We start from the raw sequence: 24,690 nt of genomic DNA, 5'->3' as shown, positions 1-24,690 counted from the left end.
ACCTTTTAACTATATAAGAAACTATAATAAAAATTTCTTATTTTTACAGACCTCTCCAAATTGAAGAGCATTACCTTCATAACATCCACAAGATGAGTATTTCCACAAGATGAATGTGAAATTTCCCTCAAAAAAGCACTCCAAGTAACCTCCCTCCTTTTAACCTGAGTGTTTACTGAAGGTATGTTTAGAAGTCCAGCACTAGCCTACAGTCTAATTCACTTGTCTAACGAGTGAATTATATTCATAACTGGATGGTGATTAACACTAAACAGCCCAACACTCACACAAACAGCACAGCAAATCATTCTTTTCAAGCTGCCAATCGCTGAGGTCAAAACATTCATGCTTTTAAGTCAAATTACAATCAACTTCCTCCCCCACCCATTCTATTATTTCTTATTCATGCATTGACAAGAGCATGGAAGCCACTTGACAAAAAATCATGGGTCTCTTGGAAGAACCTACACTATTTAAAGATCAAACTATTTAAAAACCAAAAGAGGGAAAGGACTTCTTGATTTTTAAAAATAAAACAAAGAAAGCGGAGGGGAAAAAAAACCAAAACCAACCAAACAAAACCCAATCAAATTTAGTTTCCCCATTGATTTGTTTTAGATACTTCCTTGTATTCTCTCATCATTTCATCCTTTATAGTGTTCAGCTATAAGAGATCCAACCTTTAGGATCAAGCCAAACATTTGTTTTCTACTCCACATTTTTTTCAGAAGTTTTCCTGACTAATATAGCAACACTTTGAATTACAAGCAATTCACAGGGTTCAGTTCTGGTCTCTGAGGAAATGTCAGGTTTAGAAAAGAATTAAGAGGAAATTTTAAAAATACTGCTTTTCACTTCTACTGGAATTCATGCTAGAGCCCCTCTTTACCTTCCCAAACTACATTAACATAATCAAGTATTTTCTAACAAAATATTATCAACCTCCTTGAAATACCACTTCTGACAGCAGCAACAGCACAGGGAAGACAACACTGGGAAGGACTGGGAAGAGCTGGAGTTTTTGCTTGCAGCAAAGCTGCTGCCACAGGTTTCTGCTTACCCAGCCTGGATCCTCAGCAAAGCTGTGACGAGGGAGCCACGGCCATGGGCTGGCACAGGAGGTGGCTCCTCACTCAGCTCCTGCCTGCTCCAACTTCTCTCCAGCTTTCCTGGATAAACCCACGCCGGGCAGTCCTTTCATCATCTGCATAATCCCAGCCTCTCTGATTGCTGCACTGCAACACCAGTGCCCCAGTGAGTTTTCTTTCCTGAATGATGGCCACGTAGAACATGACCAGGGGTGTGCCAAACAAGATGATTAAGCAGCAAAATACGACGAGGCATGAGTTATATTATTATTAATGTTCCTATCTAGCACTAGCCACAGAGATGAGGGGTTTGTGCAGCCAATAGCAGCTGTGCACAAAGCAAGCTCCTCCACTCTGACTCGCTTTCAAAATAAGAGCAACTATTTCTTTTGAGCAATTTTACTCTTTGGTTGCTTTGACACTGAGCTGTATTTCAGCAGTTTATAAACTGCTTCCTTTTTCAAACTGTACTTTGACAGCGTTGGAGGAAACAAAAAGGCAGTCTCAAATTACAAGCCTTTATTTTCAGAGAACATGAGCATAACCATTTTTCAACAAGATATATTGAATAGCAATTCACTGATATAAACATTTCATACATTTAAGAATAGATAAGATATATATCAAATCTCCATAAATTTCAGATTCATCGGCACACTGTTTCATGCTTCCAAACTTATTAAAAAATAAACCAAAAAGCAAGTTTTAAGGAGTTGAGATAAAGTAATAAAATATTCAGGAAACCTTATTTAACCTTATTTTGCTTTCCTTTTTTTTTTTTTTTGATCTATTAATATGTAACACATGACAATAAATTACTGCATGCTCCACTACCAAAATAATAGAATAAACACTCAAAGCCCACACAGATGAATTTTTTGATGCCATAAAAGATCACTTCACCATGTAGGGATGTGCTGCTCAATATTCTGTAAGACAAAGCATTTGCTACTGAGCTCCTTCCAGCTGACAATGAGCATCTCCAATGCATGGGGTATCAGCCCTGTCCTCAGCTGTAAACAAAAGAGGGGAGAAAGGGCAGGCAAAGATAGCTGTGCTCAGTCAGGAAGTGAGAAAATAGAAGAGCTTAAGCAGGATCCCAGTTTAAAATTATTTTAACACTATGGCCTTTCTTTAACCTGGTGAGCCTTGCTAAAATGTGCTAAGGACAGGAAAAAGATCCGGTGAAGCCACAAAATGGACTATGGATTTCAGTTTAAAAAATTTTTTAAACCCTAAGAGTACACTACCCTTAATAAAAAAAATTATTTTTGTATAATAAAATCAGGAATTACTGTATTGTATTAAAACCAAGAATAATTAATTTTAAAATTTTATTCCTAAAGAAAAATAGAATCTGACTGAAAAGCAAAAGACTTCATGCTCAAAATGAACCCACAAAGCAACACTGCTCCAGTCTGGATACTTGAGTTTCACTAGGCACTTCATCACCTCTAATCAAGACTTTTTAAAATGTTTGTGATAGTCTCATTTTTGAAAAGAAAAACAGAAATAATTCAATCAGATTTGTTTCTATTAAAATAAAATTAGAGCAATTTTTCAGTTACTTAGCTGTAATAAAAGCAGTGAATCTTAAAGAGTTAGCATAATGTTGTATGGAATTTTTATCTTGTTTTTCCTCAAAGCTGACAATATTTTTTTTTTTAAAGACTGTCATTTTTATGCTGTATTACTCACAAGATACCAATGTAAAAGAATGCTGAGAAATAAAGAGAGTCAGATTAAAAGCATCCATTAATTCTCAATGCTCAACTGGAGACATCCTGATTTCTCTGGATGTTTACTTAGCACTGTGTGATACTCAGGACTAGCTCCCACCAAGTTCACTTGCACTTTGAGTCATCCTCCATTCTGTAAATCACCCCCTCCTGTCTCAGGCTGAGCAGCAGAAACAGTAAAGGAGCAGCTCTCAACAAGGAGCAGAGATTCACCCAAGATACAAAGAGCAGAGGCTAATTCCTCCAAGGGAACGTCCCACTAGTCCAACTCATGAAAGCCTCACTTTTCTTCCCAAACTCCTTGCTGCTTTTCCATCAACTTTGACAGCTTCACAAGAGGGAGAAGCTGGGGTCTTAGAGCTGCAGATTTAGGAGACTGCAAGCTGGAAGAGGCTACCAAAGCAGGGAATTTAATCTAAATGAAAACAGTCCCTAAGATATCCTACAGAAGCAACCCTCCACGAATTAATCCGGCAACATGTGCTCAACTACAACTTCTCAAATCAAGAGTCATGACTTTTAGGAAACTCACAGAGAATTTATCATCCATTTAAAGAGCTCCTGCCAGCACAGACTTTTCCTCACTATTAAAACCACATGGATCCTGCTTTAGCTGACAGCATCAGTTCTTCTATTTAACCAGTATTTCCTCCCCATAAGACACTATGACCATATCTGCTCATGAGCCTTTTAATAAACTATTCAAAATTATTTTTTAATTGTATTGCAGAAGGCATTTTCTCTGGGCCTTCCATCATTTAATGGGTCTACATCTCTCCTATCCTCCTACAGCTCCTGCAAGTTTGGCCATGATGCATCCTCATATTGATCTGACCAGAGCCCCAGCCAGGTCTAAGGATGCCTCCATCACACCTCAGAGGAAACAAATCCCCCTCAGCTGCTCCGTGAGGATGACACACCTACACACTGGTTAATAACAGATGCTAAAATGTCTGGTCATGCTTAATTATGATAACCCTATCTAGCTGTTACACACAGAGTAATCTGTCTCAGAATTCAGCCACTTTTGGGCTGGTGTTCACAGACGAGGCAAAAAGCTGACCTGGGGCACAAACACCAGCCCTGACAAATAGCAAGGGACCACTAGGAGAGTTCTAAAGCACCATTTCGAAATGCACTTTTATAAACTCTGAAAAACACCCCTAAAATTTAAGAAACTGTATATAGCAATTTTAGCCATATTACTGTATAGTGTAGTAGCAAAAAAAAAATAATCAAACAACCAAGAACATGTTTATGAAAACTGAAAACTGATTTCTCTCAAAAGCAGAACTAGCAGGCAAGATAAATCAACACAGACTCTCTGAAAAGTCTCTTGTCATTTTCTTTGCCTTACTTTAAAAGTGAATAATATCTTTTTTTCTTTCCTGTAATTTTGACAAAGTCTCCTAGGTTTTAGTTAAATCTGCCTACAATAAAATGATCATTTCTAGAATAAGTAGGCCATGGAAAACTCCATTTTCCGTTTAGATTCAAACAAGAGATTGTCACTCATTTGAATATTTTGTGGCTCAACGTGAACTTTGAGTGCAACATGCTGAAAAGATAATGTTTTTCTCTGGTTTCTATAGCACCTGCTAGAATCTTCAGGCACACAAAATCAAACCTATTCCAAAGGTACAAAACATTAATCACCTCTTTTGATATTTTGCAGGTTAAGTATCAAACGTGCTCTACTGGAAACATTTTGTTACCCACACGTGTGCAAACCTCTGCTTCAGAAGCAAAACTATCTCCCTTGAAGTTAACTATTTAATAACCTGGTCCAGAGATCCTCTCATCTACTCTCCCCATGGGACAGGTCATAAAAGAAACCCCACTTAGAAATTCATTAGAAGTTCATCCTCCCTGTTAAATCAACTATTCTGGTCCTGAGCAGTGGATTCCTTAGGTCTTTTCTCTATGTTTTCTCAGGCTGCACAACACCTTCACCCTACTTTTATCTCCCCTCTCCATCCCTAAAAGGAGAAAATAACAAACAATGCTGGGATACTTCATCTCATGTGTCCTGCACAGCATCTCACAGGTCAGAAATGAAATGGCTAAAGAGTCTTTAAACTCTGGCTCAGCAACAAGGTAAGAAACCATGGCAGCTCCCAGGACTATCCAACCTCAGGGATGGATGATGCTCATGCAGGGATGAAGAAAACTTCCCCTCCTGGATCATCCATGAGGCTCTGCATGCACCCAGCAGAACGCCAAGCCCAGTCCCACCACCTCAGTAATGATGCTTATGGTTCTTAGGGAGCTCCCAAAGGCTGCAGCACAAAGGAAACCCTTAAGGTAAATCTTCATGGTGTTATGGCTTACAAAAATGTTAATAGTAACACTGAGCTTTCTGAAAACTTCAGAAAATAACACTCCATAGCTTTCAGCTTAACTTACATAATCATGCTCAGAAACAGTATTGTTCCCTTTGAAAATGAAGTTCAAAATGTTGCATAAACTGACATAATATAAAAAAAAATTTAAGACAGGTAGGAAGAGAAAAGGGCTTGGGTTTGGATTTCTTCTGCCCTCCCATCAAGATTAGCAAAATATTTGTAGCTGAACTCTTTTTTTGTATTCAACATGAACAGCAGATCACATCCACACAGTAAGTACCTTTTTAAACTGCAAGTCCATTGTCATATTTGGCCCACTAATTCTTCCAGTCATTAAATGTCTCTTTTTTTAGGCAAACCTACTAAACAGCTCCCTAATATTTTCAAGTAGTTTTGGTCCAGGTAGCATCTGCCAACCTCTGAGCTACATTTAGCATCCTCCCACAGTTGAAGCCTAACAGACTTCTCTATTGAGACTTAAATCAGCAGCCTCTTTGTCTCCATGCAACTGCTCTTTTACTGAAAATGGTATGGCAGCACAGAGAGCACAACACGAATTTAAACAGTGAAGCTGGGAGAAAACTTCTTGTTGTCTGAAGGGGGGGAAAAAATAAGAGTGAAATCCCATTTACTTCCTCACTGGAAAAAATAAAATGCAGGCCTTCCCTCCTTGCAGCCATATGGATGCCATCACTGTGGCAAAAGAGACATTTCAGTGGTCAGAATCACTCACTGCCCATCCCTCCCAGGGAATGGATCAGATGGAATAATTTTAAAGGGTCTGTACCAGACAAGGCCATGTTTTACATGGTAGCTTTTTTTTTCTATCAAGTAAATCTCTACTCATGTAAATAAGCTTCCTTGCAATTTACATCTCTGCAGGATTGGCCTAAATTTTACAAGTACAGTATACTGAAATTCCACACTAACTTTTTTCTTATGTTTAGTATTAGAAGCATGTGATTTTTTGCAGTATTATGCATGTTGTTGTAAGAACAAATATTAAGACTGATGAACCAGATTTACTTAACATTGCTGATCATCTTGCTTCTTCTAAAATATGAAACCAGGAGTATTTGTGTTAAACACCAACTACTTAAAACAAAACAAACTAAATACTTGTGGACTTTGCACCCAGGCCTGCTATGCACTGTGCCTTCATTAACAAAAGACTGTGCTGTGCAAACCTGCCATTTGACATGATCATTATCCTCATTCCCCAAACACCTTATAAAATCAGATTATTTATCACTAGGTGAAATGACAAATCCATCATCCCCTAACAAACGATACCTAATGCCTTTATTGGACAAACACAGACACCTGACCTTTGACAGCTTGTTTTATTTAAGGATTAAAAAAAAGGAGGTTTTTTTTTTTTCCCCAGGAGTTTTTCTCCTTCCATTTCTCTGAGGAAGCAATCCCACAGAAGCACTCTGTGCAATCCTTAGCAAAGCCAGCATCCCAAAGTGTTAAAGCCACCCTAAACAATCCCAGGACAAGCTCATTTCTGCCAGCACAGACTTCAAGACACGTGTGTGGAAGCACACACCTTCTCCTTGAAGCCAAGGTTAAATGTGTTCACATTAATGCATCCACTCACTCCCAAGTGGTCAGTGCTAAAAAATGCACTCTTGGTTTCTGCCTTAGTCATGCACACAAAGGTAAACATTTTGAAGTTCAATTCAACTTCACACAAGAAAAATAAAACAGAAAATAAATCAATTCCTTTTCCTTATCACTGTAGGAGATGCTTAATATTGGCCAAGTGGGAAATTTCATCTTTAATTTTATCTTATTTCTAGAGATGAAATACTACAAAGCCTCTTTGTTACTTATTATTTGTTTATTCCATAGGCATGAAAATATGGGTAGTGGGGTTTTTTTCTAGTAATTTATTTTATCTGTTATTTGCCAAAATCTATCAATCTGACCTCAGAAGTAAATTTAATCTTCCCAAACTTTATAACCTTAGATACCATCTATCACACTATATTCCCCCCAATTCCAAAGATTTAGTTCTGTAGGAGATAAAGTGGATTAAAGACATATTGAGGATTATAGATTATGCAGTTAGAACAAACACAGGCGAGTATTTCAAATAGCTGACCCTACAGAAAGGAATCACATTCTGTTCTCAAGATGATATACAAAAATAGAAAGCACATTCCACTAGGAAAATATTTACTTAATAATTTATCATTTAAGAACTACTACTGTACAAATGAAAGTACCAAAGACAGCATATTGAAATCCATGTGAAGATACATATGTAGTGATTACAACACATCTTCAGTTTCAATTGTGATTGGCTTTACAGAGTTTACTCTATTCCAGCATGAATCACACTTTAGTTTTCCCTTAAAGTCCTACGTTAAAAGCAGATTCCAATTTTTTTGGATGGAAGAGGCTGACACACACAGTGCTGCCAAAAAGTCTAGAATTAAAAGGATAAAAATCTCCAAGTATCCAACTGGAAAGAAATGCCAGTGAGATATAAGAATCAATTTAGTCCAGACATTAATAACTTCCTTAATGATCTAATGATTAAAATAGCATATAGATAACATCTTCAGAGGATATTAAATAGAGAACTTTGAGTAGCAGTAAAGTCAGAAATAATACAAAGGAACCTAAGCACATTCCTTACACAGCCAGAAAATAATGTGAAATTCAGTTTGGAAAAACATCAGCTAATACATCTGGGGAAAATAATCCCAAATATAGATATTCAATATGGACAAGGAACCTGGGAAACAACAATGCAGAAAAACTGCATTAACCACAAAAGCAGCATGAGCAAAAAAAAAAAGGGGGAGGGAGAGTCTGTCCAGCCACTGAATGTAGGAATGGGGAGAAGGCTGAGTTACTTCCCTTTCTCCCATCTGACAACTCTCCCAACATGAAGCACACACGAGTGGGTGCTCTATTCCACTCCTTCTTGCAGCTCTGGACATGAGATAGGTCCTGTTCCTTCAGACATTTGAAACTACATAGGCAAAAAGTACTATCAACTACTGACTGCTTTAGCTTAAAAGACCAACTGTAATGAAAAACAGTCTGTGAATTTTTTATTGTATATGATGTGGTGTTTTAGAGCTTTTTTGTTATATTTGATATATCAGAACACTTAAATCCAGAAGAATAATACTTCTCCAAAAGCAAATAAACATGAAAATATGCTCATTTCCAAACCATTTGCTTTTTATTGACCATGAAGTTTTGGCACATCTCACCACAACTGAAATTACTTTGAAGATTTTGGCTCTCAAATGAATTTTTGCCATAGGCCAATGCCTATTCATGTTGGGAACAACTGTACAAAACAAGGGAAGACAAACCAACACTGCACTCATGTCAAATGAGGTCACCTTAGAATCTATATGAAGGGCATGGCAATCCTCCTCTCTACAAAGTCCTTGATTAAGAAAGTTTCTGCAAGAGGAATGATTGCTCCTTACACCAAGCAGGAAATAAGAGAAACTTGCTTAGAGATACTCAAAGCCTGCCTCTAGCCATTTACTTTCTTTTTTTCCTAGGTATTACAGCATTCTTTCATTAGGAGAATATCCCAAAAATTTAGGAAAAATAGATTTACATTGCTAACGGAAATTAGAATGTCCCCAATTCCCTTACACTCAGAAACAGCTCAGAAGCATATACAGAAATTCTAAGTATTTTGGGGGTTTTGTAGATTGTCTTTTCTACTGTGAGGGTGGGATGTTCACCTCAAGAGTGTTAATTGGAAGATTTTGTCCCATTTAAGATTATGGGATACCTGAACCAAAACTTAAACTTGGCCCATGAAGCAAGGGTTCCAAATGCTGTTTATTGAACTTGACTGTGCACATTATGGATGTGGTAGTTTAGGGACAAACAGGACAGTACAAGAACAGGAAGAGGAACAGACTTGTCCTGAGAAATTCAACACATTTCTCTTGCCACTGGAATTTCCTACAGTTAAAGAGAGACAAAATATTTAAAAAGAGATTCTGACAAGATCATTGACTCTGTGATTGTCTTTTTCTAAAAAGATAGAATCTTTTTTATTTATTATTTGGGACACTTGTTTGTTCTTCCTGAAATTAAAGAAGAGTGAGAAATTTCACTCTGTGACCTGGAATTTCACAGTTAATAGGAGGATGGAGTAAACATAACCTCAAGTACTTTGTTGCTCTCTCACTCCTTGCCACGATTCCCGCTGACTCATGGCAATGAAGTGTTTAGAATTTTTCCAGGAGCCTTTTCACTGCCTGGCTTATGCCTAACCCACAGTATAGAGCTCATTTGCTCATTCCTCTAATATTAGGAGACTCACAGCAGCTCTTTTTACTTGTGACTGCAGAGATTTAATCTGGCAGCTCAGATCATATTCCAAAGCAATTTACAGCAATGGACACTTCTTCTGAGACTATGGCATCCAAAATACAGGATAACAACCACCCTGAAATGCTGACTTCTTCTTGAAGGTCATCTAAAAAGCCCTGCATCCCAACCCTCTCCCACATATACAATGGATCTGCTCCCACATCTTGGTTATCCAGCCACACCACACCACTGTTCCAAGAGCCAAGCCCAGGTGCCAGAACTCTAGTCAAGGTCTCCATCACTTAAGGCACACAATTTTGGAGCTGCTCTTGTCAGAGGGACTAAGAGCCACTTATTTCCATCAGCCTTCCTAGCCCTAAAAAGAAAAGCTGAAGCAGCATCTAGTCCTGAGTAAAACACTTGTTCAAGTCTGGGTACAGTCAAAAACAGATAGAAATTTTTACTAAGATTCCCTCTTAAAGACAAATCACAAGAGTGGCTATTTTCTTCTCTCTCTCTGCCTCATCTTTTTATTCTTTTTAAAGATTCATCTTTTTTAAAGATGAATCAAAATTTCAACCAGTGCAGTTTCACAGGACCAGTGAAGAAGGAGGTTTTGTATCCTAGTAAACAGAAGAGGAAGGGGGAAAAAAACCAAGAAATACTCACAAGAGTGCATGGGGGAGAAAGGAAAAGGAAAATTATTGCATGAATAACAGATATGAAAGACTGTCTTGCAGCAAGGCCTGATTACTGCAAGAGAGGCAAGATGGAGCTGGCATGTTCTTCCCAGGGTGGATCTCCATCCTGACAGGTCTTGTCTTGCCCCCAGAAGTGCACACAAACAACCTCTGTAACACATGGATGGAGCTGAAGGTGAGCAGACTATTTTTCTGTCTAAGTACAGCTAATTTTATTCTACTGAGTTTGTCAATAACCTCTGCAATCCCCTCCACCTGGAGTGCTCCTTTAACACGTGTGAGTTTGATCACCCTCTTGTGGAAAAACATGCTATCTATCCATCAGAGGGTGCAGGAAGAAAACCAAGTGGGAGTAAGGAAGGCAGTGATAAGGAACAAGCACAGAAGAAAACAGGAGAAGCATGGGCTGGGTGGAATAAAGGGAAAGTGAAGGAGAACCACGATGACACAGTGCCACCTCAACTTCTTCAAAAAGCTATCCCAAAAATGTTATTTGAAAACATCAAGAGAGCAAGCTGCCAAATTTACTCTCCCTTGGTAACACTGACAATATTCAACCAATAAGTTTTGTTCTCGACAGCGATTCAAGTACTTTCTGAGCTGTAATCACCACCTTTTGCATTTCTGTTTACACATAGAGGGGAAAACATATTCTCTATAAACAGCTTTGAACAGTTAATCTTATGTGAAATCAGAAAACATTAAATAGACTTTCTAATTTATACAGAGACTGCATATAACATCTATGTCCTGCTGTTGGAATGTGAAAGTGGAGAGCACATGAGCAAAACTTGCCAAGAAAACTAATGAAAGTTTATGTGTTCACAGTACATCCTACTGGGTAACATAAAGGAAAAATAAGAATATTTAATTCCTCAAAAATCTGAAATCATCCTTCCCTCAGTTTCTGACCATCCATAGTATCCATTTGTAATAGGAGAAATTTAACTTGCAGTAGATTTCCTTTGCAGCATAATCCATATGACAAAAGCATTGAAAGCAACAAACAAATTTGCTACCACCTATGCTGTAAAATCTGAAAATCCAAGTTCAGTACAAGCACATGGAAAAAAAAAAGCCAAGGAGGTCATAATAACATTAAACTCATGACACTGCAAAGAAGCACAGAAATCTCAAACAACAAAAGCACAACTCACACTAGATAGCTGTATCATGAGCATTATAAAAAAATACATCCCACACAATGCATCCCTAAAACTTCCTGAAACCTTCCAGGAATCCCATAGAAAACTACAGACCACATCCAACTACAGTTACTACAACTCTTAATGACACTAAACTTTTTTTCTGATACTCCTCAGAGAGTTAGAAATTCACAAACAATTCTAATGACAGATCTCCTTAACCTTATGATAAAAGAATAGCCAAAGAAATGCTTCCCCCAATACCCAAACTGCATTTTTGCCCAGCCAGCCTTCACAGTGAAAAATATAAAACAGATAACCATGCAACTTATATCTACTTCATTTTTTAAATCAAAATCTGACAGCAAAGAACTCCAGACAACACACATTTCAACTTAACTTTATTCTTCATGATGGTATTTGATTTTTCAGAATAAAAAATTGTTGTAACTGAGTAATTTATCATATCTCCTTCTGGGGGTCAAGTTCTAAAACTGATACTTTTAACCAGCAGGGGCACAAAGGTGTCAGCATTCACTCACCACCCCTGAAATAAAACTGATGGTTTACTTCAACTTCTGCAAAATACCATCAAGTAAGGACAGCTGAATCTGTGACTCGTGTTTGGCAGGAGATGCACCTTTTCCAATTCATAAAAATCTTCAGAAATACCCTAATTATGCACAAACTTGTGGAGAGTGCAGACAGCAGCCTGCTGGTCTGATTACACATCTCCTGTAACTCGGGGAGCTCTGAAGTCCAACACTGAGCTATCAGAACAAGCTCTCCAGCTCGGGGAACACGAGAAACTGCTGTTCCAGAAGAGCTGGCACCATGTCCAAGCCTGTAAAACAGACTTTACAGCAATCTGATATTCTATTTTTTCTTTTGGGAAGCTACCCAGAAATGAGCCATTTCGCTTTTTTTTCTTTCAGCCCATTTAACCAGGTACAGCAATTCTGCTGTATTGTTTGCCTCCTCTGCCCCAGACTCTGGCAGATGCTACAGGAAGGACCTTGCACTTCACACACAAGACAAACACCACTGTCTAAGAATCTGTCATAAATACTGGAATGGAAGAAGAGTGGAAAAATCAACAAAGAGAATAAATACAAAATAATAATAATTTTTTATGAAATACATTAAAAATGCTGAAGTGTTTTAAAATAAAATCTTAAATATTTAGTTTTCAAGCAAAAAAAAACTTAAAAACTTGTTAATGTCAGACATACTGTGACTTAAAAATAAACTTCCTACAGGAAATTCAAAAGTAAAGTGATACTGACATGTATAATTTTCAAAATGTATGTACTCTTAGATTTGTTTAATGTAAAAATTAGGAAAAAACTACTGGTGAAAAACCTTCCATTACTGTGGATCATTATTACTCCTAATCAAAGTCATTCCTCTTTGGTCTGACTACAAGACTTTGTTGAAAACAGACAAAATTTTCAATCAAGTGCAACAACTAAGGGCAGAAAAGTATTTTACACTGATTCTTTGGACAGCTGCCTTATCTTTTGGAACGCTTGATAAAGATCCTCAGACTGTAGCTGCACTGTTTTTTTACTTTAAACAGAAAACCACAGATACAGAAAATATCAACCCTACATAAACATCCACCAGCATTTCAGATTTGCTGAATTAACTGTTTGAGAGGACACAGGATCAAGCACATCACTAAATTCAGGAGGAGGTGGAATGTTTTTAACACTCTGTTTTACACTGTGGCCCTCAGACATTTCTCTCAGCAGATGAGAGGCCACACTTGGCTCCAGAACTTCTCAAAGTTTTGCCACCAGAAAAAAACCTTCCTGTCACTGCACCTGTAACCAGAATGACATCACCAGGGAGGTTTCAAAGGAAGATTTGAGTATTTTTCTAACAGATTTGCCTTAACCTCTTATGCAGCAAAGTGAGCCCATCTGCTGATACTTGTGAGTTATACAGTTATCAAGAGTACAGTAATCCATAAATACCCATCCTACCAAAACTCCCTGAACTCCCCAAGTCCCCTCCTCTGTTACTAAGGATTTTTGCCTGATTGAGTCAAAGAAACAGTAATAACCTGAATGAAAAAACTGTAGGTGAAAGGAAGTTACCCTGAACCTAAAAATAGTTGTGTGTCCTCCTCCCACTCCCCAGAAAGCATTAATGAAAGTGCTCTTTTCTCAGGGAGGCAGTAGCTTACAATGGATGAATGTGAAAGGACTGCTGCCTTACTATAAAGCTCTACCAATGAACAGAAGCACTATCCCATCTGAAAAACAGAAAATTAAATAAACTCAACATATAAACTTTGTATAAGACATTAAATATGTCTACAGCTTATTTATATACACTTCTATATTATACACATGTAATATACACAAACACAGATTTTATAAATACACACATAATTCCAGAGATATGGAAAATGTGTTCTTTCACAACAGTAAAGCTCCATAACATAATCAATTATAAAGGCAGCACTATACTTCAACAAGCATGTGCACTATATAGAAATAATAGCCTGGCTGAACCACAACTTGTATTTGTTGAAGGTACTTCAGGAAAGGAATATAAAGGAGGTACTTATTACAGAAACAGGAGGGTTTATTACAGACCCACAGAGTTACACTTGGGCACAGAAAAGAAAATGGCAATATTATTAGAGAGATAAGTATTACTGGGAAATGTTATAAAGACAGACTGTACAAGCACAGACTAAAACCAGAAGTTTTTCATGATGATGGCCAGGCTGGATGGAGCTTTGAGCAGCCTGGTCTGTGGAAGGTGTCCCTGTCCATGGCAGGGGGCTGGAATGAGAAGATCTTTAAGGTCCCTTCCAACCCCAACTGCTCTGTGACTCTGTGATTCTATGATAAAGTCTAAACACCCTGCAGAAAATTATCAAGATTTTAGAGTCAATCTTGTGAAGAGTACAGAAACACATTTTACATAATTACAACTTACTTCACTTTAGAAATTATTTAAAAGAAAAAAGAAAAGGAAAAGGTGGGAATCATCATCACTAAACACTTCCAGAAGCCAGGCTGAGAAATTTTGGAAGTAAAACAATTACACTGGAGGCTTCAAAAGCAAAGCAAAGCAAAGCAAAACAAAACCAAACCACCTTCCCCTAAAAAACAAAAAATAACCCACCACCACTCTGGCCATAGCAAAACTGCCAGTCCTGGAGAGACTCAGAAATGAATACAGAGAACTGACTGGAAACATTGGAAGATTGGGGATAAGCTGACAGAATTCCTCACCAACTACATTTTCAACCATATGCTGTTAAGATAAGAGGGTATTTCTTTTACTTAACCTGCCCATTACCTACAAATGTTGTCCTCCAAAAATACATTCCCAATGTGGGAGACAGTAACAAGCAACCAAAAAAAAAAAAAAAAAAAAAAAAAAAAAAAAAAAAAACCTCAAAAAAAAAAAAATCTAAAAACCAGAATGGAATTAGTGTATTGAAACAACCTTTAAGATTACTGGGAAAAATTTCTACAATCAAGAGATGTAAACAGATTATAAAGAAGGTTAAGTGCATATTCAAAAACCAACTGACAAGAGCACAAAGAAAGTGAAGACATTTATTACTTATGACTAGAACATCATACATATTCATTAAAAAAAATACTAAATGGGCTAAGTCCTTCTTCCTTTTGAGACTGTGGCCCTGTTCCCAAATCTTACACAGAGATGGCCTATTATGTCCAGATTTATATCAACCAGAATGGGCATAAAATTCCTAGAAGCAGTTCCAGGATTCATCCCTGATTATGTACATGCAGCTCAAACCAAGTTCCAGTGTTTCTTCCATGCAATAAATTAGGAGTCCTAAGATCTATTTCTAATTCTGTAAATAAGGCTGAATTTTATTTTGGGAAATCATAACCACTATGACCCTAAATTCCTGTTTATATATGAGAAGAGAGCATTTAGCTCAGTGATTTTATTAACAGTTTACTGATATTTGTATATCTGATATCTGTAAAACGTTCCAAATGTCTCAACTGAAGAGCAGCACAGACAAGATAAGCAGGCAGCTCCCATGGAAGCCAACAGAAAACAAACTCAGTCTTTCTTCTTCTACAACTCAAATCATAACTATTTCTCATATTACAAGTTTTAGGTGGCATCCATAGGTCTGCAAAGGCCTGGATACTTTTTGTATGATAAAGGAATATTTTAAAAATTCAAAAGTAACTGCGTTTGAACAAGAAGGTGAACATCTTGCAGTTCTCAGTTGAGAGTCTTTTCAAATTGTTAGAATTTTTTACTTTTTAGGAACCTCAGCATTTGACCAATAGATAAGATTCACAAGAAAAGCTTATAATAAAATCTCAGCTATAGGGAAATAATTTAATGATCAAAAGCAAATAGCAAGTGGAAAGAGATTTTTCCCTTTTTGACTATGCAATGCTCTTTTGTTGCCACCACACCAATTCTTTAATGCCATGGAAACTATCTGATAAATGTATTAGAAGCTCAATAAATTTCATAATATTGAGGTAGCAAAGCAATTGTTACTGTTGACAGAGAACTTCTGCTCTGAGCGCTTATTTTAAGGAGGAAAAACCATCTAAAAATAAAAATCATACTTTGAAACGTTTTCAACAAAAATATACAATAGTTGCAGAGAACATGAAAGTAAACTTCACTAATTATATTAAATCATTGGAAAATGTGGAAGGATGACAGGAAAAAAACACACCCTGAATTATAAAAATGGGATACAAATGATTTAACAATTAACAGTCTGGCTTTTGGATGGTTTGCTTTGCCTAACTTCTGTGTTTGTAATGAGGACAAGAGGGGTGGCAACGATGCTGTGAGCTGCATGCAAGTTTGCTGTGCAATTTCTCAGGACGCTAAATGTGCATTTTTAAGACACATGATGTTTTTAATCATCTCTGTGTATGTTTTCATCCTCTGAACACTCCCCTACTTCTACAGACACCAGGCAGGAACACAAATGAGCTCCCCCTCCCTCTTTTGCAGGTAATACTGAAATTGCTCTGTTTTCACATGTCCAGCACTTACAATATACTCTTTTTCCAGCCAAATGCTTTCTAACATTGCACTCCCGCTGTTCCACCTCTAGAGACTTCTAAGTAAAAAGAGCAGCAATACAAAATGAAAGCAAAATAGTCCTCCAATAAATAATACACCTATCCAATGCAGCTGCAATTATATTTTCCTCTACAGAGCCAGCTCGATTTGAGGCATGCCACAAACCTGGTTAGCAAACCTGGGAGGGAACCTCAGGCACAGAGATGGAATCACTCAATCCCAAAAAAGGGCCCTTCACCAGGACTGCTCTGTCACAAGCCAGTTACACCTAAGGCACCTGTCAGCCTGGGTAATACCAGCAGCCTCTTCCAAGTACAGCCAAAATCCATCATGCACTGCGAGATACACCAGGGAAAAGCATGCAACCTTCAAAATGTGCATGTGAGAAACATACAGAGGAGCACACATAGGCAAAATGCAACTGTGCCACAACTCCCATGTGCACCTCCCATCCCATTCCTCTACACTTGAAACAAAGGAGGAAACGCTGGCCTTAAAGTGTTATACTGGACAATAGTCAGATTTTTAAAGATAACTTCAAATTAGATTGAGTCACAATGCAATAAATAAAAATATAATGAAATCATCTAAAATTTTAAGTCTATAGGCAAACAGCAGTTTCTTGACTTGGGGCTTCTGAAAGCCTGCATTCAGCCCAGCAGAGCCTCAGAAGGAACACCTTGTTTTCCAAATACATTAAATGTTTGTTTACAAACTGATAACATACACATGTTTTTTTAAAAAATATATGAGAGCAACACTTCATTTCTCTATACTTTTTTTTTCCTGAAATGAGCAACACTGAAAATTCCAGTTGTTCTTATTCCATTTCCTAAATAGCAGCTTATCCTTCAGACTTGTACAGAGCATCAAAACATAGCATCTCTCTTATTTTTCTTTCCCAAAATATTTTTATTACCAAAAGAACAACAACAAGGCTGGCGTATCTATCTGTTTTTGCAATACAGGCTGTGTATGCTCACAGAAGGCAACAGACTGCATTAAAACACTACCAAAACAAGCCATTTCACTATATGTGACTCTGCCCCTAGGGAAAGGAAGGAGAGCAGATAAGATGTGACAGATGTGTAGTCACGTCACTTAATACACTACTGGAAGGTGCTCAGATCATTATGGTGACAGGCAGAGTATAAAAACTTGCAAGGAATGGACCAAGCAGTTACCCAGTTTTCTGCATACATGATTCTTGTAATCACAGAAGATACTGAAGGCCATAAAGTGCTGCTTGAGATAAAGCAGCCTGACAATGTCAATAAGCAATATATCCACCAAAAAAAAAAATTAAAAAAAAAAAAAAATAGAAGGGAGCATAGCATGTATGTTTGTGTAAGCAAGACCCCTCCATGTTGCACATGAAATACATCTGATGAATATGAATTTGAGGGCTGTCCTCTAAAAAGTTCCCATACTGAAAGTTTCTGATGATATTTAATTAAACCTGAAATCTACCCAAACCAGGAAGCTTATCAATTCCCCATCTCCAAACTAAGCTCAGTTTTCTGAGACTTTAAAAAGCTACTTTGCTGGTATCTCTTCTCTATTTGGGTTTAAAAGACAAAATTTTCCAGGATAAAACTGGAAATCATATGCTTACTGGACAGAAGGAATAGGACTGATCACTTGTTGGAAGGGGAATATAACCATAAGAGTTAAAAATAATCAGGACATTGATTAAATTGGTCAAGAAAAGGATGGAAAACACAGGAGAAAATAACTTCCTCACTTCTTGCAGACTTAACAACCCTGAATGTTACAAATATTAATGTAGGTCAAGAATATTTCCAAACAGCAGCATGATTTTTAGCTGTCCCTTCTGCAGGGACCAATAGCTCTGCTGTTTAGAGAGATTGTTAGGCCCAAATCCCACAAATTAATCTGCACAGGTAGATCCCTGTGCCTCTGGGAATCTGCATTAAGGCAAAGAGGGAAAACCAACTCCCAGGATCACATTCTTAATTTGAAGCTGGACCACTGTAACTCATTATGACACTAATCATAAATGTCTCACCAACACTCTCTGCTCCCCATCTGTTTGTTTTATCTTATTATAGTTTTATATCTCAATCCTCAGGACTGGCTGCAGTAGTCACATTAAGCACCTGGACACGCCTGTGTTTCTGCAAGGCGAGGTTCTCACTGTTTTACTTATGCTTGTGCCCATGCCTGGTTTACTCCCTGAATGGGACTACAGAATAGAGTGAAATGATTACAACATCAGTTTCTTCATTTATACAAATACAAATCTCAATGTTTTCCACTAATCCCATCATTTAAGCCAAAGGATAAACTCCAGTCACCTTCCGAAATGCAGCAACTGGCATGAAATAACCTGCATATCAAAAATTACCTAAAAAAATGCAAAACTGAGCTTTAAAATTATTTGAAAGAAGTATTTGCTTCTTTATCATATTGTCACCAAACAAAAAAAGAGTTCAACAACAAAGAGAAAAAAAAATTTTAGAATCACAGAATAACCTGAGTTGAAAGGAACCCACAGGATCATTGAAGTCCAACTCCTGGCCCTGCACAGGATCACCCAAAGAATCACAAATAATATTCACTGCAGACTACAAAGTCAAATCCAGTGGCACCAAACAACCCTAAACTGAGAAATACTGGATGAAAGTCACCACCAGGCACAGTGCAGGGGGGCTGGGTGCACCTTTCATTTGACTCAGGATACTCCATTTGTGCATTCTTACAGGGAGCCACAGAAAGAAGCCCACAATATTGCAATGACAGGTCCACTGGAACTAAGCCTGTTCCTGTAAAAGAATCCTACTTTTAATTAAATTTGAAGACACACATTAAGGTGAGAGATTTTTGGGGGGGTTTGTAGGGTTTTTTTTTTTTTTTGCAACTACTGTATCCTTATGAAGTGGGGTTGAGAACCAACCAAAGTACAGTTCCACATTTGTTACGTATTTCAATACACTGATTAACAAATTTGTCAAACAAGGCACATGAGAGAATGTGGGGAATATACTTGCCCAAAAAGGAAGAAAAGGGACAGACACAGTATTAAACCTATTAAACTTGTTATTTTCCAGAATTATCAGCACCAGCCGTGCCTATTTTCGCTACTTAGAGCAGAAATGAAGAATAGCAATGAAAAAACACACAGAAGTAAATAAACCATTTGAGAAGTCAGTGTTGAAGACTTCTGAAAGGTGATTTCCCCTTCCTCACCAGACAGACATTCTGAGAGGTGCTTTTGACCCCTGGATTTGTACTGAAATTCAGTGACAACTAGAATTCAGGAGAAGCAGTCAAGGTATCACAGAGATATTGACATCCTTTTAAGAGCAGTATGCTGGATAATATTTTTCCTTCTCAAATCAGAGGTTAAATCTGCCAGCAGAAACTCAACCAGCATTGGGATATGCAAGATCTCAAAACAGCAGGGCCTTGCCTAAGACCAGATTGGCAGCATCTTTCCCCTTGGGAGGCTGCAGCTCATGGGACCTTTCCATTTCAAAATCCAGCAGAAGGCAGGACCAGGGAGCTATCCATGCACAAATGGTATGAGAGGGGATCCCACCTCCTCTCTTGCTGTAGGGGCTGCAGTTGGCACCACTATCACAGGGTGCAGATCCACACACCAAGGAAAGATACTAAAAACCAGTCTCCTTCAGCTCACAAGCCCATTTACCCTTACCAAAATTACTGCTGATTTATGTCAGGATTCACAAACCACAACACTCTTGCACAAAGCCTGAGAGCCTTAAAAATTCAAGTCGTGGTAGGGGTTAACATCAGCATTTAAAACTTCCAAAAGTATTGCAAACAATTACCACACCCTCAAGTCACAGATAAAATATTTTGTAGCGCTTAAATACATATATATGTGGCATGAAACATTTCTCAATGCCTGCAAAATTTCCCTGCAATTTCTGACCATAGAATACTTGGATTTTAGAAGTCGGTTGTAGAACAAAAATTGTTTAATTTATTAAAAACTGTGTTTGATCTTACCTTTTAGCAGAGGCAGGGGAGTTAACTCGATAGGCTTGCCCTGAGACCTGAACTGGGAGGAGCTTTGTGACCTCTTCTGTCTGGCTTTTCTGACGGACTTCCGAGAAAATCCGTCTACTTTATCCACTGATGGAGGAGTAGTTGGTGCTGAGGACATATCCCTACTGAAGGAAAGCATGTGTTAAAAATGTGTTCCAAATGAGTGAAACAGGTAAAGATTAATCTAAACTTCCCAGATATCTTCTTCCTGCACTGCTCTCCTGTTGACAGCTCACATAGATAAACTGCTGAGAGATCCAACCCATCTTATGGATGGAATAAACTTAATGGAACTTAATTATTACTGTAGTAATTCCTCTTGCTTACTTTTTTACCTGTGTCTCCCATTTGCCAAAAATTTCAGACCTAATGCTGACATCACTGCCTTCAGAACTTCACACACCTGCAGACCTGACTGTAGCTTTAAATTATGCACTCCTTGGGATGAAGTCATTCCAACTTACTCTGCTAAAGAATGGGTACACAAAAAGGCACAGATGGTTTTTTGGCATTAAGGTTACCCATATGCACAGGACAAAAAACACAGGATAGAACAAAAACTCCATTTATTTGCCACACCTACATACAAGATTTTATAGAAATTTAGGAAAGTATAGTAAAAGGTACTGCTATATTTCACAATTTCACTAACACTGACAAATTGTGCATATTACTGCTTTATTCTCCACTTCAGAAACACTCAGTTATTTGCCTATGAGTGCCTTTACATGTAGTTATTCCATGTCCTGGCATTTCTGGATGACTGGCAGTGTGGTAGCAATAACTGCTCTAAGGGCATGAGACAGACAAGGTTTGCAGGGAGAGGCAGAGAGCCAAAAAAGGCTTCTGCAAGCAAAAGTTTGTTTGTTTCCCAACTTCAGCTGGCCTAAGCAATAGGCATTTGCTTCTTCCTACAAAACCTGCCTTGGTGGTACTCCTGCAGCTGATTCTGTACCTCTAGCAAACACTGAATTAATGCATCCAGCTATTTCATTTACCAGTCTGGTCCTGTCTGTTAAAAAGGCCCATCAGAGCTTGATGAAATACATGAGTAATACTCAAGGGAGAGCAGACAGGAGGAATTCAGGCCTACACGTTACAAGCAGCAGCTCGGTGCACAGTTAACTCCAGCAGCCTCATCTGCATTCATTAATTAACACGACCATTAACGAGGGCAGCTCTGTCGATTTCGGCCAGGACAGGCACCCGTGCAAAGTTAAGCATCGGCGTAAGCACTTGCAGGATCAGGGTCTTAGAGCATGTCCTTGGAAAGCATTACTCATCCTCAATGTCTGTTGACTTCAATTACCAAAGTGACTCCTCGTGTGCTACAAGAAGTTGATTCCACAACATACAGAACGCTTTCGAGTACTTATTATTTTTATTGAAATTAGCTGGTCACTCGTGTGCTTGGTAGATTACTAAATCCACTGAAACAGGCATTATTTGGGTTTGTGTTTTGTAAGAAAAGCTTTCGAAAGCAAGGTTTGTGGCAAGAGTGTAAACAAGCTCCAAAAGATAAGAACTATTTAATGCAAAATTACATATAGGTGCATTGAATCTATCAAAAATGGAGTATAAACTCCATAGCTTCTTCAAGGAAGCATGTGCAGCACCCAGAAGCTGAACCGTGCAGCCAGCATTAGAGTAATGAAAAAAACCTTATTCCATCTTTCTGATTTCTCCTGAGGTATTCTTTCACTACCAGCTTAGGCTTTCTAAATATAATATACTATCAGCAACATGAACCCGTACCTTAAACTGGTCTTGTTTATCACCCAGGCAAAAAAAAAAAAGCCACCATCACCAGGGCATTCAGGCCCCAGCCAAGATTAATAAATAAAAAAGTCAGATAAACTGGAATAGAATGGCCTGTACTTTAGTAACCCACTTCTAAGATTTCAACAGTCCGCCAAAAAACACACAAAGTTACCTGTTACATAAACCAAATTCTGAATATATCAGCAAAAATATATTCCCTAAACCTGAATCGGTTTGGCCCCATCTCATCTCATCAGAAAGCTTCCCCTCCTCATCACGTGCATCATTAAAGTGTAACCATCCCTGCAGAAATGTTTGCACGCTCTCTCCAAATTAAATTACAAAAATTAATAAAAATAGTAATAATGGACAGCGACTAAAGTAGATCACTTAAACTGCAGGATCATTGTGTCAGCAAAGAGCTTTACTGACACTTCTCTGCTGTAAATTTAGTAACAGTTTCCCTAACCTGCTTTATAAATTATTAAAATCTAATTCTAATTCAACAAGACTACATCCAGCCTAACAACCTTACAGTAAACACTGATCTTTTTTTTCGCCTCTCCAAATGAACATTCGCTGCCCTGCATACACTATCACAGGGAAATACTCTGTTTCCACCAACAGTGGGGGGGAGGGGGGGAATAAAGCCCGAGATTATTTATTGTGTGCGAGGGGGAAAAGCTGCAAACCCGGCCACCGCTCCCCGCTTCCTCCGCTCCATTCCCCGAGTATTTTGGTAAATACGAAGCCACGCTCATCAGATCCGCCGGTCCCGGGGGTGGGGGGGTGGGGGGGGAAGTGAAAATACCGACGGCTATCGGCGGGGAAGGGAGCAGAGGCGCAATTATCCGCTCTCGGCTGTCATTTCCAGACGGGATCTCCGCAGCTGGAACATGTCCTCCCGCAGCCCCCCGCGCCTCCTCCTCCCGCACCGCCGGGCCGGCGATGGAGTTACCTTGACGCTCCCGGTAGAGAAGCCGGAGACGGAGGGAGGCGGCGGCGGCCTTGGCGGAGCGCGGCCGATGCCTGGCGGCGGCGGCGGCCCGAGTGCGGTTCTCGCCGGGCTCGGTCGCTGCCGCGGCGGCGCAGGAGCCCTGTAGGCCTCGGCCTCGGCGGCGGCGGCAGCGCGGCCTCCCCGGCGCAGGGCGGCGTCGGCGGCGGGTTCAGGCGCGGGCGGCTCCGCTCAGTCCCGTGCACTCCCCGCTGCCTGCGGTGCTGCTGCCTCTTCACATTCCCGGAGAAGGGCCCTGCGAGGCGGGAGGGAGCCGAGCCGAGCCGAAGGGGAGCGGCGGGCGCGGGGGGGGGCAGTGCCGGGCAGGGCGGGGAGCGCTGCTGTTCCGCCGGCGGCTGGCGCGGGGGAGAGCGAGCGGAGGGTCCCGGTGGGCGTCGGGGTCTCGCTCCTATTGTGGCTCTCAGCGGGCTCCGGCCATGGCACTCGCTCGCACGCACTCGCTCTCGCTCACAACCGAGCGCGCTGCTGCCACCGCCCCCCGCCCGCGGACCGCCCCCGACCGCCCACCGGAGCCGCCGCCGGGACGCGCCGCCTCAGTGGCGCCCGGAGCCGCCTTGGCCGCCGGGACCGCCGGGAAAGGGCCGCCCCCTCCCCCGGCAGCGCGGCCCCGCAGTCCCTCGCCTCTCTCGCCTCTCTCGCTTCTCTCGCCCGCGCGTCGCTCCCATCCCTGTGCCGGGCGAGCGGCGGGGCCCGTCGGCTGAGCAGCAAAACCCGGCGCTGCTGAGGGGGAACCGCGCTCAGGCTGAGGTAAAGCCCCGTCGGAGCCTCTCGGGGGGCGCAGAGCCGCTGCCCGGGGCGGACTGCGGGCGAGGGGCCGCGCTGGGTGCAGCCGGAGGGACCGAGCCGGCGGTTCCCTGCCTTGGGAAGCAGCCGCTGCGCCCCTCACTCTTCACTGCTGCGGCTCTGCACCCTTGGGGGTTTCTCAGCCCACTGTGTGATCTCTATCTGCATCGTTTTTTTGGTTTGTTTGGGGGTTTTTTGCCCCCAAGTATATTTATATATACTTAGCAGGGACCAGCACAATGACTGCTTGTAGATAGCATAGTTAAATATCATAAATTTGGGTTAAATTTATCTACCCGATGGCTTGGTGTTTGATGGTTTTGGTTGGTTTGTTTTTGCCGTGGGTTTTCCCAAAATACAGCTGATGGCCACAGGGTAACGAAGCTGGGCGAGGATCTGGAGCACACAAGTCCTGTGAGGAGCAGCTGAGGGAGCTGGGGATGTTTAGTCTGAGGAAGAGGAGGCTCAGGGGTGATTTCAGTGCTCTGCAACTCCCTGAAAGGAGGGTGTAGCCAGGGTTCAGTCTCTTCTTTCTCAGACAAGTGACAGAAATAAAGGGACGCAGTAGGGGATGTCAGGGAACATCCCTGCTGAGCCAGGGCACGTTTAGTTTGGACATTAGAAAGAATTCCTGTATAAGAAGGGTAATTAGACATTGGAATGGGCTGCTCAGGGAGATCGGTGGAGTTACTGTCCCTGGAGG

At 40.1% G+C, this 24,690-nt stretch overlaps 1 protein-coding gene across 2 annotated transcripts in view; it reads right to left on the bottom strand.

The window, feature by feature from the left end:
• Window positions 1–23,283, bottom strand: part of PPP2R5E (protein phosphatase 2 regulatory subunit B'epsilon) — a 71,279-nt gene extending 47,996 nt beyond the window's left edge. Inside the window, exons 1-2 of one of the 2 annotated variants that reach the window (XM_054634603.2) lie at window positions 23,148–23,283; window positions 20,390–20,553 (exon numbers count right to left, since the gene is read on the bottom strand). In XM_054634603.2, the coding sequence (XP_054490578.1) occupies window positions 20,390–20,546 (157 nt within the window). In that variant the 5' untranslated portion in view covers window positions 20,547–20,553; window positions 23,148–23,283. The remainder of the gene's footprint in view (window positions 1–20,389; window positions 20,554–23,147) is intronic. The other variant, XM_054634604.2, reaches the window with a different exon arrangement.
• Window positions 23,284–24,690: the final 1,407 nt, after the last annotated feature.

The sequence above is a fragment of the Agelaius phoeniceus genome, chromosome 6 (genome assembly GCF_051311805.1).
Source record: "Agelaius phoeniceus isolate bAgePho1 chromosome 6, bAgePho1.hap1, whole genome shotgun sequence".
In the NCBI taxonomy this organism is placed as follows: domain Eukaryota; kingdom Metazoa; phylum Chordata; class Aves; order Passeriformes; family Icteridae; genus Agelaius; species Agelaius phoeniceus.
Note: the sequence above shows the minus strand (reverse complement) of the source record. Positions and strands in the feature narration are given on the sequence as shown.